Below are 13,374 nucleotides of genomic sequence, written 5' to 3'. Positions count from 1 at the left end.
ATAAATAAAGGGATATATTAATATTTTCATTTGGCTTCATCAAATGTACTGTGGAATGATTTCCATGGCTAGACTGAATGTACGGTTAGCCATGTGCAAAATAAAATGTCCAAGCTTCTAGGGACATCGTCTGATTTGTGCTCTGCCACCATTTCGATATTTCTGTTACGTTCTTTCACCGTCTCGTTCTTCAAAGTTTTGTGATAAAATCTGGTTTAGTCTACCAAATGTATTGCTAATGCAAACTGGTTTACATTGCTCCTGATGCTGTCCAGCTCCATAACGCTGATCTTAAAGATCTTTTCGCTGTATCAGGTGTGTAAGCGCCACCCAGTGGCTCTGCGTGACATTGCTGTGAATGTGCTCGACGGTGAAAGATTTCTACTCCCGGCGTACGTTTCACAGTTGTGCTCTGTAGCATCCCAGCGCGTGGAGGAAAACGCCCTAACGACCCGAACACGCATCCGAGATCCGTAAAGAGTTCTGTCTGTTACTAACCAGCCTTCTGTGTCCTCACCTCTCCCAGGCCACTCTCTCCTGGCCCTCTGTTTTCAGCCGAACCTCGCTGGAGACGGTACGCCTCTCGCTTTCCTTCCTCACTGCTCTCACCTAAGCTGTTCCGATCTCCCAGGGGGCTGACTGACCCACGTAGCCCCCGAGCTCCTGCCAAGTGAATCGAGCGGCTCCGGCGCATGAGTGTGTGAATTCCTGAGCGTTCGCCGTTTTGTAAATAAATAGGGGCGTAATTTCATCGTGTATTTGAGGACGTTCCCTTGTGCATTGCAATCCAGAGCAGATCCCTAGTTGGGACTCAGATTTTAGTGAAAATAAATGCACTCTTCAAAAAAAATTACATTCGGATATTGCCAAATAACACGGGCTGTGAAAGCGCATGGGAAGGACCAGAATTACATGTTGCTGATGGAGTTTGTTCACGTGCGACATTCAGCTGTTGAGAAATGTCCGCTTCCTTGATTCGGAAATTAAAATTAACTACGAACGTTTCATAATGAATCCACTTATGAGACTGTCATTTTTCCAGACGCGCAAAGGGTAAATTGGCTTTGGACGAGACGAGGAATAACTGGCATAACGATGGCACAGTGCACCAATATGCGGTTGTCCCATTATCCGGCCATAGGTGTGACACATTCCTGCGATTTGGTGCGATGTTTACCACACGAGCCTAAGGAACTTGAGAAACACCTTTGTAACCCTCACGATGACTGATGCGGTCGTGCATGCAAAAACTCGTTTTTGATTAACGTCTTTCTATCCATTTGCCAAATGCATGTCGAATATTGTTCACGTCTAATGCTGCATATTTTGCCTTGCTCTAACGACACAGAATTCACGGTGCTTACAGTGACAGATATGTCACTTTCTGTGCTGGTGCTGGGGAAAATCTGTTTGATGATGTTATACAATGTCCGTTGTGAATCGGATAACTTTCCGTTCTTCAGCGGATTGTGCGAATGTATGTGAGCTGTTTGTTCGTGTCCATGTGTAGTCGGTGAATCTGGTGAAATGAATGCTCTGTGGGGCCCCCATTGGTTGCATGTGGGTGTGCATTTGTCTCTCTGTATGTGATGTGTCATGTTGAGGAACACGCACAGTGGTTCGCACTGTACTCTGAACCCGGCAAATCGTAGTTCGGTTCTTGGCCACGGATAGCATCGTCGGCGAGTGACATCTCAACTTGTCCACGGATCTCACCTCGGTCAACTCTGCCTTAATCGCGTTCATGGATGGTGTAAACATCGGCAGAGGGGAGATGTGGTTATGGCCACACTACACTCTTTGGAAAAAAACACCGTTCTCTCGTGCGTTATTGTGCCAAGCTTAATACCTTAGGTGCTTACGTAGAGTGCTTTCCCCAACAGTCTGTATCTTATATAGGGGGGGAGTCTTTGTGTGTGTAGTGGTTAGAAAACTGCACTACAAACCCTGTGGCCTGGGTGGAAATGCTGGCTATGGCCAAACGTAAGTGACAGGTAACATCTGAACTGGTCCTGGGCACCTTATACGAGTACCTGGTGCGTTGTGTAAACCTCAGCACTGGGGAGACAAGGTGGCCAGGCGTGATATAGGGAACACCACCACCTCGTGTGCTGTGCAAATCTTCACAAGTACTCACTAATAGCACTTTCCCCAAAAGCCTGTTAAGACTATACACCTTTGTCTTTGTTGGTGCGTTTAAGTGTATATATGTGCAAATAGTTTTTTGCAGTTGTGTCTGTCTTGTTATGTATTTGTGTATGTGCGCGGGCGTATTTGCACGTGCTTAAGTTCTGTATATGCGTCTGTGTGTATGTAAGTAGGTGTGTGTGTGTGTGTGTGTTTGTCTTTGTGCATGCGTGGAGGGGGGTGTGTGTCAACCCTGCCGTGATGGCACTGCTGCTCCCCCGCCCCCCCCCCCATTGCTAGGCATTCAGTGGGGAATTCAGACCCAGCAGCACGAGCTCGCTGGAAATGCCCGGTCTGGTGGCAGAGTCCAGAGTCAGGGGCCGCTCACACACACTAACCCTTTCCTCTGAGGAGGTATGACCACTGACTTGTCACGGGCCGGGACGGCGCCTGCCGAGGACACTGCCGCTCGCAGCGAGGATTCTCAAGATTGTCGCAAAAGCGAACCGTTAAACGGGGAGAGAGAGAGAGAGAGAAAAAACAGAGCGTAAATGTTTGATTACAGCCTCATTCTTTGCCCCCCCCCCCCGACCTCTCTCTCTCTCCAATGCTGCGGCGAAAAACCAACTCTCGCCAGTCGCCCTGTAACTAGAGCAGAGTGCGTGGCAATGCATGGGTTGGAGTTCACGCAGACGTCCGAGTGGAGCAGGACTCTGGTGTCTGTAGTTAAAGTGAGCATTGCTGCGTTGGAATGGGCAAAAACGAGCTTATTTGCCAACGATCGCTTCCGAACCGGAATAATTTGTCACGAATTATTTAATGAATAAGCGTTCATTGTGTAAATATTATGCCACGACCTATACAGTATGTATGCTTTGTAAATTATCAGTAAAATAATAATATGTTCAAAAGCACTCTCTGGGCCTATGCTTCTGCTACTGATGCTCCTAATCAATGGACCTTTTCACTCTTGAGAATCCTGTTCTGTGATGCTGGTGCGTCATTTATCATTTCTTGCGCATCCCTGTGACTCATTCTTTAATGGCGTCTCTGCAACATCCCACATCCCTCCTGCTTGCGAATAAGAGTTTGTAACCCTTCCTCACGGTTTCCTTTCCACCAAGGTAAATTCGTCCATTGCATGGCTTCCACCATCACATTCTAATCAAATAAGATGTGCCTGGACAGTATTGGTATGGCATTGTACTGCCATTCATTCATTCAAGACTGCCTCATGGGATATTTCAGTTCAAGTCAAAGGTTGTTTACGAGCTGTAAAAAAAAACATTTAAAAGAGTTTGTATGAAATATTATTGTATTGTTATAGTTTTTTGTCACAGTATAAAATAATACAATGCTTTCGATAAAATATTGACACAAATATAGCAAATCCCTCCCTCCTCACCAATAAAACAAAATACAATCGCATTGTAGCTGATCCAGTGGATGGCATGTTTCTCCTTCGCACGCTGCTAATTTTAACAATCTTGATTCTGCTGCGTTTGCATACGTTTAACAGAGGTCCAAACTCACCATTGGGCTGTTATTGTGCCTCTTAGTCACTCCCCTGTCGAGCAGCTGAGCCTGCCTCAGAGGTCGCAAACGGGTTTTGATTCCTTACCGGCACCCGTACCCGGCCGCACCAGGGTCGCAAATGGGTACCCGTACCCGTACCCGGCCGGGTACGGGTAACCGTTCCCTACCCGTACCCCACCCGAAATGAGTGACAAACGGTTACTCACCAGTGACTCACGGCCTACCCGTACCCGGCCACACCAGGGTCGCAAACGGCTACCCGTACCCATACCCGGCCGGGTATGGGTAGCCAGGTATCGGGTAGGGTACGGGTATCGGGTACCCGGTTGCGACCTCTGTCCTGGCTTTCCACTTTAGGATTGAGGCCACCAGCCTCGTGGCACCCAGTCGACTACGATTTGGCACGGCTGCTCTAGCACGAGTTATTTGCGCAATGCCACTGGATGGTGGGGGGGGGGGGGTGATACGCTCGTTCGTTCGCTCGTTCGCTCCTTCGTTCGTGTGCAACTCGGCTCACGGAGCGAACCGCGGTGGCTTGTTGCGCGGGTGTCGCAGGGCTCCGAGGAAGCGCTGCAGTCGCCCGCGAAGCAGCAGCAGTGGGCGAACCGCACCGTGCCGGAGTGGACGCCTGAGCAGGTGTCCCAGTGGCTCGCGCAGCTCGGCATGGAGCAGCACGTGGAGGCCTTCACGACTCAGGGCGTCGACGGCAAGCAGCTGCTGCAGCTCGACAGCACCAAGCTCAAGGTTGGCCACGGCCTCCGTTACGACGGCTCTCCGCAGCCTTCCGTCGGTGTCGCTTCGTCCCCTGATCTTATTTCGATCGTGCTGACATTGTCACGTCCCTTGAGACCAGTGGTGGCAGGTGGGTAAATAAGTCCAGTGGGGTTGTTGGAAGCCTGTAGAGCTGGAGGAAGGTGGAATAGGAAGGGAGGGGAGAGGTGCTTGCCGTTTATCATCTTTATAATGATAACATTGCAATTTCTCGGACATAAATGACTGTGGCTCTAGTGAGCAGGTAAGTATTGTTGAGGGGTTTCCCCTCTCTTTTTTCCCCTTTGGTCACTGGGCTGAAACCATCAACTCACTATGCTTGTGAAGCCATATCTCAGCAATACCAGCTGAGTAATCTGAAGTCTGAACCACCTGATCACCTGGGTACATGGCAATTTTAGTTTTTGTCTGGTCTCGAATTAAGTTAGGGCCTCATAAAGGGGGTCCTCATTTGGCATTTTTCTCCGGGCCTCCAAAAACCTTTCGACGGCGCTGACCTTCACACTCGTGTCCTCACGTACGATGTGCCAACAGGCGCGCTGCTTGTGTATCTGCGTACATCCTGCAACACGTGTGTGTGTGTGTCCTGCAACACCATTGGATGCTGTTGCTTTATTTTCATGCGTTGTGCGCAAATCATCCTGGTAGTTTCATAATGCACATTTGACGTGTTAACTGTCAAGAGCGTGTAATACGCCAGACCAAAACAGCAATTTAAGTTGGCTTTCTACGTGAATTTGAAATGATTTTACCAGGGCGTATCAATGACTAATTAGTCTACCACAAGCTATTTATTTTTATTTCACAGTTTTGTCATGGAAGTGTGTGTGTGTGTTTTATTCGGTTTGTCAGCGGGAAGGTTGCCCAGAAGCGCGGCGTGTAGTGAACCATCTCCCGTTCACCTTCTGCAGGCCCTGGGCGTGACGAACCTTGCGGAGCGCTCCAGCATCAAGAAGAAGCTGAAGGAGATTAGGACGGCGATAGAGAAGGAGCGCAAGGCGCAGGAGAAGATCGAGCGGCAGCGGGAGAAGCTTCGCAAGAAGGAGGAGGAGCAGCTTAGGAAATCTCAGAGAGCCAGCAAAGTGGGCGAGGAGTCGCCTGCCACTCAGTAACACTGCGTCAGTGCGGGGGGTGGGGGGAGTGGGGGGGGGAGGGCGAGTGCCGGGACGCTGCTTCGGCCAGGCTGAGCAGCCGCGCGATTGTGATCGTGTTTGCCCGGGAATCGACTAGACTCACCGGGTACTAAAAAAAACACACACCCCGGCCTCAGTTGATAAGCAGTTGCGTGCGCAAAACAACAACAACAACACTACTGCGAGTGTGGGTGAGTCCTTTGCATTGACACTCGTGTAAAGAAAAAGATAATAATCGTAGGACAGTTATACAAAAATAAACCTCAGAACAACTGTAGGAGGCTCAATTGAATTCTACTCAGCTGTGACTCACCCATTGCAAAGTGCTCCGGGCACTGTGATGGACAGCCGATGCTAAAGAGTAGTTACCGTCCATTGTGCAGTGGAGGAGCCCGAATGAACATCAGCTTTACTGCAGTGATCAGCAAGTAGGCATTTCCCTTGCACCCAGACCAACCTTCGCATCCTCTTCAGCAACTAGCCCGTGATCCACTACCAAAGTCGATGCCGTTTGAAAGCGGGAGCGGGGGGGGTATTAAAAATCTGAAATGCCGCGTACTGCTGGAGGCTTGAGAACGCATCGTAGAGTTAGTGGTGAACACCAAGGCATCTGGCGGCGGCAGGCAGTGAGGTGGCACGGCACAAAGGGTGCGCTGACCTGCACTGCCCCGTGTTGCTACCGTGATGCACGGAGTGTTTGTATACTGTTTTTTTAACTTAAAGCATATTTAGGTTATGGTGTTATTTCAAATGGGGTATTTCTCGCAACATTGTAAATATTTCTACTAAACACTATATGCAGTGTTTGCATGTTTTACGTATTCATTATGGCAGGTTCTCTTTAATTCTATATACATTTTTTTGTTTAACATTTTTACTTTTTGGTGGGTTTCTTTCAGAGGTGTGACGCTCTTTACGAGGCTTAGACGCGAAGATTAATCTTAAAAAAAAAATTGTGTCGGTTCAGATTTAACGCATTTTACTTTACGTAAAGCCAAAACATTATACAGACTCCCCAAAGTAGATGGGGGTGGGGGGGGAAGTGCTGCGTTCCAACTCTGCATACTGGACAGCACCGGTGGCACAATCGACAGCGCTGGGGTCCTGACTCCCGAGCGCAGTCGCAGCGAGGACTCGTGCGTTTTTGCCCAAGTTTCTCATGGATTGGCACCCGGTTACACCTCGATTGATCACATGCATGGTGGTGGTGGGGTGGGTGTGGCGTTTTAACGAGACAGTATCTTGGTGACTTGGCGATCCTCAAACTTGTGCACCTCGTGCTACAGAACAAACCGACGTTGCCCATTCCTGCCAGTTTTTTTGCCGCTCGGGGGCAATTCGCCCTCTTGCTCAACATCGCACGCTTGAAACGTTGGATGCACGCGGACCGCGATGGGACCCGAGGTGCTGAAGTTTGAAAAAGGCGTGAAGGTCTGGTTGTCTTCAGGAGGCTTAAATGCTGAGGCCTTTGCCGTCACGGTGGCCTCACTCGCGCTCTTGTGAAAACCCTCTCCTTGTGTGGTCATGTGATCTGCCCCTTGGTGCAGTGATGCATGCAGGTGCCCAGCCCATAAATTAATAAGTTTTCCCATTCGTCACTGATGATGACCTTGAACTTACTCCTTTGTTTTTCTTTCCATTTAACATAACAGCGTATTGTAAAATAACAGGTCAAATTAACAATAATATTGATAGGGGTTTTTATGACTTGTTGAAAATGAAGATCTCAGTTTTTTGGCCAACTTTTGCCTTCTTTGGCAAATAACATAAACAAAAATGATTCATTATCGAGCTCGTTATTTTGGGGAGCCACAGTGGCGAGACGTTATCTCCCTCGCCTGATATACAGGAGGTTGTGGGTTTAATCCAGATCCTGACGCCTGCATATTTGGAGTTTGCATTTTCTCCATGTGGTCACGTGGATTTTTCTTTGGGCTCAGTTTTTCCCTTCACATTTCCACGTGATCAGCCACTTGTTTGAGCTCTCACTTGTGGCAGCCAGGTCGCTTCTGAAAAAAAGCTGTATAGCTCAGTGAGCCTTACCTGGTAAAATAAAAACAAAAGTTTAATAGTTTAGGTTAAGTACTATTTCTGTGACTACTGACCTTTATTTGACCTGTAACCCCTGGAAACGTTTTGCACATTCCCGTGTGTTGTTCTTTGCGAACCCCAGTTTTCTAAATTTCCACATGATAAGCCACTTTGCTGAGCTATCACTTGTGGCAGGCAGGTAACTTATGACAAATAGCTAATAGCTCAGTGGGCTTCACCTGGTAAAAAAAAAATTCCAGTTTCCCGGTCTACATACGTCTCTTATGGTGCAGTAACATGGGAGTACTTCATTTAAGAAAATATCGCTTCGAGAGATGTACTCTCTCCCTCTAGAGGAGGCCCTGCTGTCAGCAGTGGTATTAGAAAGCAAGTTTCAAGGCTGCAGCGTGAATCTTTTTGCAGTCCTTTTCGTGTCTACAGACGTGGCATGGCCAGCATAACAGGTGAAAGTGCATTTCCAATGTAACATTGACCTCGGAAATATTACGATGTATATGGAATGTCATTTTGGTAATTGATTTGGAATATTAAATTTCTCATTGCTTTTCATGTTTAAAAAATGTTCAGCGTAGCGTTTATGGTAATACCGCTACACTTTAGGTTTATATAATGGTTTGGCTTTACGTACATTTTTGTTGTATATTATCTTTGTCATTGAAACGAAGTGAATTCTTCAGTCTTTTATGGAACATTCAGTTTAGAATATTTTAAATGTTTTTAACAAATTATATATGAATACATTATATACCAGCAGGCAGGAGTGCCCACCAACTTTATAAAAATTACAGAAACCTTCGCAAAGAGAGTGAGAAGATGACAATTTGATTTTCACATCATCATTACTCCCCTTTGAAGTCACCGCTTTAGTCTGACACAAATGTAACGTGGCATTATTCACGTGCAGACAACTGAGTCAAACAATAAGGGGGCTGGAAGAAAAGAAAAAAACCTCACTACAGTAATATGCTGTAAAATTAAGACATGTCAAAAAATAATACTATACTCTTAACACTGCATCTGCATATTGTTTGTAATAGTGGTGGTGCTTACACCTGAGGGAAATTTTTTTTAAAATACTGACTTGACTTGAAATGTCGCCATCACAATTGACCATTTCACCTTTACAATTTTCCTGTCACCCATTACAGTGTAAGCGCCGTGCAGCGTGTACACGTGTCCCTTCCGTATTCGTCAAACGTTCGTTACGCACGACATGCAATCTTTCACTAGCTTGTGCCGTCGCTGCTCCCCAATAACGTCTGGCTTTTATTTTTTAATGTGGCTTTTGCAGGATTGCGCGATGCGTGGACTAATATCGTGGTGTCCAGTGACGTCGGCGCGACCTTTTGAGACATTTTAAAACATCTCCAAAAACATCTCGCTTTTATTTTTAAAACTTGTTATAAACCGCCATCGACGGTACACGTGCGACGCAATCTCCTTTGCCGCTGGAAACGAAGGCGATTTTTTTTCCATCTCCTCACGTTGCACCAATTCTCTACAGTAGAAATCGGCAGCGACCAGTGCCGCGTTCAGACCAGACATTTTTAAGTTGCAGCCTTGGGGGGGGGGGGCGGGGGTGGTGGTGGGTCGGGCCCAATTTTAAGAGAGTACATCCCGTGTCGGACAATTAGCAGATCCGACAAAATCTCCAGTAAAATGTGGAGAAGGGATTTCCTCCACGAGAGCGCGTGGCCTGCCCTCGCTGCCCACGTCACTAAGAACACGGCCGGGTGAAACAAATATCTCCGCAAGCGAAACGTGCACATCGAACACTGTCATTCGATACGGTAAATTTAACACGATGTAGAAATGTGTTAACGTACATCGGTAACTTTCGATAAGGGCCGGAATTTGAATTACAGCAACAACAAATAAGACTTATCTCAAATATAAGTTTGACAAAACTCCGGCTGACTAAAATGTTACAGAAAATAAATTTGGCATTGACGACACACGCGCGCGCCTTCATGGCTTGTCAGTAGTCAAGGCTGGAGGTATGTTTAGCTTTGTTGACATACAGAGAGAAAGAGGATGGCCTGCCAGGTGTGGTTTCTCTATCTTTGTAACAGATTTAAAGTGGTTATGTAACAAGGGATGAAATGATCCCCCCCCCCCCACAAGACCACCAATGCAATAAATAGCCCATTGAGTTCCAAAATGTAATTGGCAGCCTGCATTTTAGAAGTGCGCACTTAAGTGGCAGTTGAAAAGGTTTGCTTTATTTGTGAACGTACGCACCCGCCTCTGTTGTCTGAAATTACCTAAAGGTTTGGCCGTGCAAACAAATGCAGGTGCAGGAAATGAGCATTCATTTGGCTCCATTTAACACTTCACTAGTAAACTTAATTTTCAGCAGCTCAGTTTATTAGAGACCAGAACGCAAATACGGTTTGTTTATTTCAATGCAATTACTGAACTATGTTTCTCTACGCTCAAGCATAAGGCACAGCCATCTTTTTCTAACGAGTCCAATGTTAAGGTGGGGTTTTTTTTTCTCTTCCCTTAAAAGAAAGTCTTTTATTTTCATTCGAAGCAATGCCATATGTCTAAAAGAATACTTGTTTAGCATGCGGTGACGGCAAATCAACCAAGGGTGTCGGCATAAAGTGCAGTGCAGCAGAGTTTGAAGTTGACTTCGACGCCGTTTACAGGACAACGTAACGTACCCGTTACGTTTGTCCCACGTCTGAAAGCCAACCTCTCTGTACTATGCGTGCGTATAAACAAAGCCGTTTTTACCACATGGTTTACATTTGGTATGATGATGATTGCAGTCTGTGCCTGCATATCTCAGACTGGTGGGGCTCATGGACAATGAAAGCAAACAGAGAATGCACAAAAAAAATGTTAAGAGGTTTCACTGCACACTCTTTAGCTTGTGTGTAAATGCATGGGAAATGTTTGCTTTACAAAATGCCTGGTGAAAAGAATGTCTACTTTTGTGTGACCCTGGTGTACAGGGTGGTCGAGATGTCTTGTGACCCCCCCCCCCCCACTTTATCGACCTCAAAAATGTTTTCCCTTTTGATATATTCATCTATGTTTTAAATAAACCTTACTTTAAAATATTAAGTTTTAGAGATTTAAATGGGGGTCACAAGACATCTGGACCGCCCTGAACAGCATTGCCTTTTATGAAATGTGCCCGTCTTCCCCCCATGGAGCTACTGCCATCAGCCTTTCATGTATACGTTGTACATTCCATGAAGGTTCTAATAAACATGTTCGCGAGTGTTTGAGGTCCGCAGGATAATGGTGAGAATGCTTTCCTTTAATTAAAACCTCGCTCCTTGCGCGTGTAGTGCATGTCAAATATGTAATGATTAGAACAAGTGGCAGCGGGCAAAGTATGCCAGAATAAAAACTACTGAACTGTACCGTTTTTTTTCCCACCGGCTATGCAATGAGGAGGTTAATACAGCTATAACACCACTAGAATAAAATGTGACGATTTGGGGGGGGGGGGGGGGTGCGGGGGGGGAATGTGATATTTACTGTTAAAAAGAGAAATGTATAACCCGATGAACACGAACAATGGAACTGCAAGTCTCTAGCCATTGCGCTCTTGCTACGATTGTGCGATTAATCACCCAGTCCCCGATCCCTTAAACTGGAGTAATTTGACCCTGTTTGCAAGCGTCGATAACATGTGCCTAGGAAGAACATCTAAGCTCGTGTCTAAAAGCTCCTCCACTCTCGTACGATATTCACGGACAGCCTTCAGAGAAAGAAAAAAACATGTTTTTTTTATTCTTTACCGTTTCTGGACATCACGTTGGGTTGAGTATAATAATTGCTGTGTTAATAAGTATTGCTGAATTGTCTTTCAGAGTGGATGGTTGACTTTGGGAGATTACAAATGCCCTCCTTGTGCGTTATTCAGCAGCAGCAGTAACAGCGAGGAGTATTGGTTAAAGATGTTTAGCACACTGGTGGAGGGAGAAGATAGGGAGCTTGCGACAAGCTTTTGCTTGTCAGTTCTGTAATGTAACCTACCAAGTAAATGGCTGCTGGTGTGCAGTCGTTAGTGTAGGCTGCACTACAAATGCGGTGCAATTGTTTAGCAAATATTGCCATTTTATACGCACCTTGAATGTTGGCGAGGATTTCCCCCCCCCCCACTCTCCTTTTAAGAAAAAGAACAGGATGTTTTGCCCGTGGTTTTATTCCTAGCGGCGAAAGACGCTCACCGAGCATTGGATTCGCAAGTCACACACGTCGCACATCCTGAAACTGAGTTTTATTTTGTAAAGAATTGCCAACTTTGTCAACGCCGCACATTCCTCACACGAGTACTGCACCAATTTTGCGGTCATTACGTTTTTTTGCCAATATGTTTCAGATGTCATGTTTATAGAAAAAAAACGAATTTTAACGGAACTTCTACAAATTTTTTAAGTCGATTTATTTCCACGGACAACTACTCTAAAGCATGTTGATCATTTTGATTTAACGGTGCCTTGTACCAGAGCAACTATTTTTAATGTTTTGATTAAAGGGATGCCGCTTCATGGGGCCTAGATGAAGATTATATGCTCAAATGGTAGCAAGGGGCGAGTTGTTTTGGTAAAGTTCTTCACTTTATAACTTCTGAGTCGGGTCTCTTTGTTTGATGGACGTCATAAAGGCCATTCTATCAATTCCAGGTGGAGAGGTTGAATCCATATGTTTGCTCAAGTTTAGTGGGGTCGTATGTTAAAAGTGGTGTCTGTGCGACTGCATCGGTCTGTTTGTTCTGCTCTCCAAACTTTTTACATATATTCCACGTGAAAGAGTGCATGTGTGCAATCGTATGTGCAAGCTCATACTGGGGTTTTGGCAAACATTTATTTTTAAAACTTGTTATTGTTTTTCCAAGGCCAATCTTCAACGCTTGGAGACAAACGCTTTTGTGATGTGCTGGATGGCCTTTCAGTTTGGCCTTGCTTACCAATATATTCACGTGTGAGTTATTTACTGACATGACCGTTACGGTGGTCTCTCATACTACCAAAAACACTCGCCTTCATCTACCTGATGTATACAACGTAGATTAATGTCGACTTCAGGTGTTCGGTTTAATTTTGTTCGGGGATTTTTTTTTACACTTTTCCGCTAGCAAGCGGGTTGCTGCGTCCGTGTAAAACGAGGTGTAAGGAGTGTAACACGATTCTGCTGCTTTTTCTGTTGTTGTTGCAAAATTTACTGCAATAAAGCATTTGTTGCATCGATAATTGCTGCATCGTCGAGTAAACAAGGGTGTCTTTATGGAGGGCAAATGTGCAAGGAAAATTAGGATGACATGGACACGTGGTAAACAACTTTGTCTCAGCATTCATTCCCTTGTGTCTTTTTTTTACGTGACGTCCAAAATATAGTGGGGCGCACAGGCAGAGTTCTGTGTTTTACGTTTTTTACTGCTCTGTTAAAAATAGTTTTTGACACAGACCGAGTCAAACTTGAATGCGCACATCCTCATTGCGCCGTTTTCACCGTGTTGTGTCGTGTGTGCGTATTGTGTCGGATTTTTGTTTTCTATAATTTTCTTCGTAAGTAGACCTCGTGTTGTATTCCTCTCCCCCAGGCCAAACCGCCCATCGGAGAAATGTGACTTGATACAGAAACGTAATTTGGTTTTTAATTGAGTGTAGACCATAATTTGCATACACATTGTTTACACTACCATGGAGCCCAAAGACGTGGCTGACGTTGTTTTCAACAACAACAAACATCCCCCGTGTAGCCTTAACAGACTGTTGGGGCAAGTGCTGTT

At 45.8% G+C, this 13,374-nt stretch overlaps 1 protein-coding gene across 3 annotated transcripts in view; it reads left to right on the top strand.

Moving 5' to 3' along the window:
• LOC144943522 (uncharacterized) overlaps window positions 1-12,835 on the top strand; it is a 139,367-nt gene extending 126,532 nt beyond the window's left edge. The window contains exons 17-20 of one of the 3 annotated variants that reach the window (XM_078871048.1): window positions 527-574; window positions 2,428-2,541; window positions 4,219-4,407; window positions 5,346-12,835. In XM_078871048.1, coding sequence (XP_078727174.1) covers window positions 527-574; window positions 2,428-2,541; window positions 4,219-4,407; window positions 5,346-5,546 — 552 coding nt within the window. In that variant the 3' untranslated portion in view covers window positions 5,547-12,835. The remainder of the gene's footprint in view (window positions 1-526; window positions 575-2,427; window positions 2,542-4,218; window positions 4,408-5,345) is intronic. The other 2 variants (XM_078871049.1, XM_078871050.1) reach the window with 2 other exon arrangements.
• The last annotated feature ends 539 nt before the right edge of the window (window positions 12,836-13,374 follow it).

This window comes from Lampetra fluviatilis, chromosome 31 (assembly GCF_964198595.1).
Source record: "Lampetra fluviatilis chromosome 31, kcLamFluv1.1, whole genome shotgun sequence".
NCBI lineage: Eukaryota > Metazoa > Chordata > Hyperoartia > Petromyzontiformes > Petromyzontidae > Lampetra > Lampetra fluviatilis.
The sequence above is the reverse complement of the archived record's forward strand: the minus strand, read 5'-3'. Positions and strand labels throughout refer to the sequence as shown.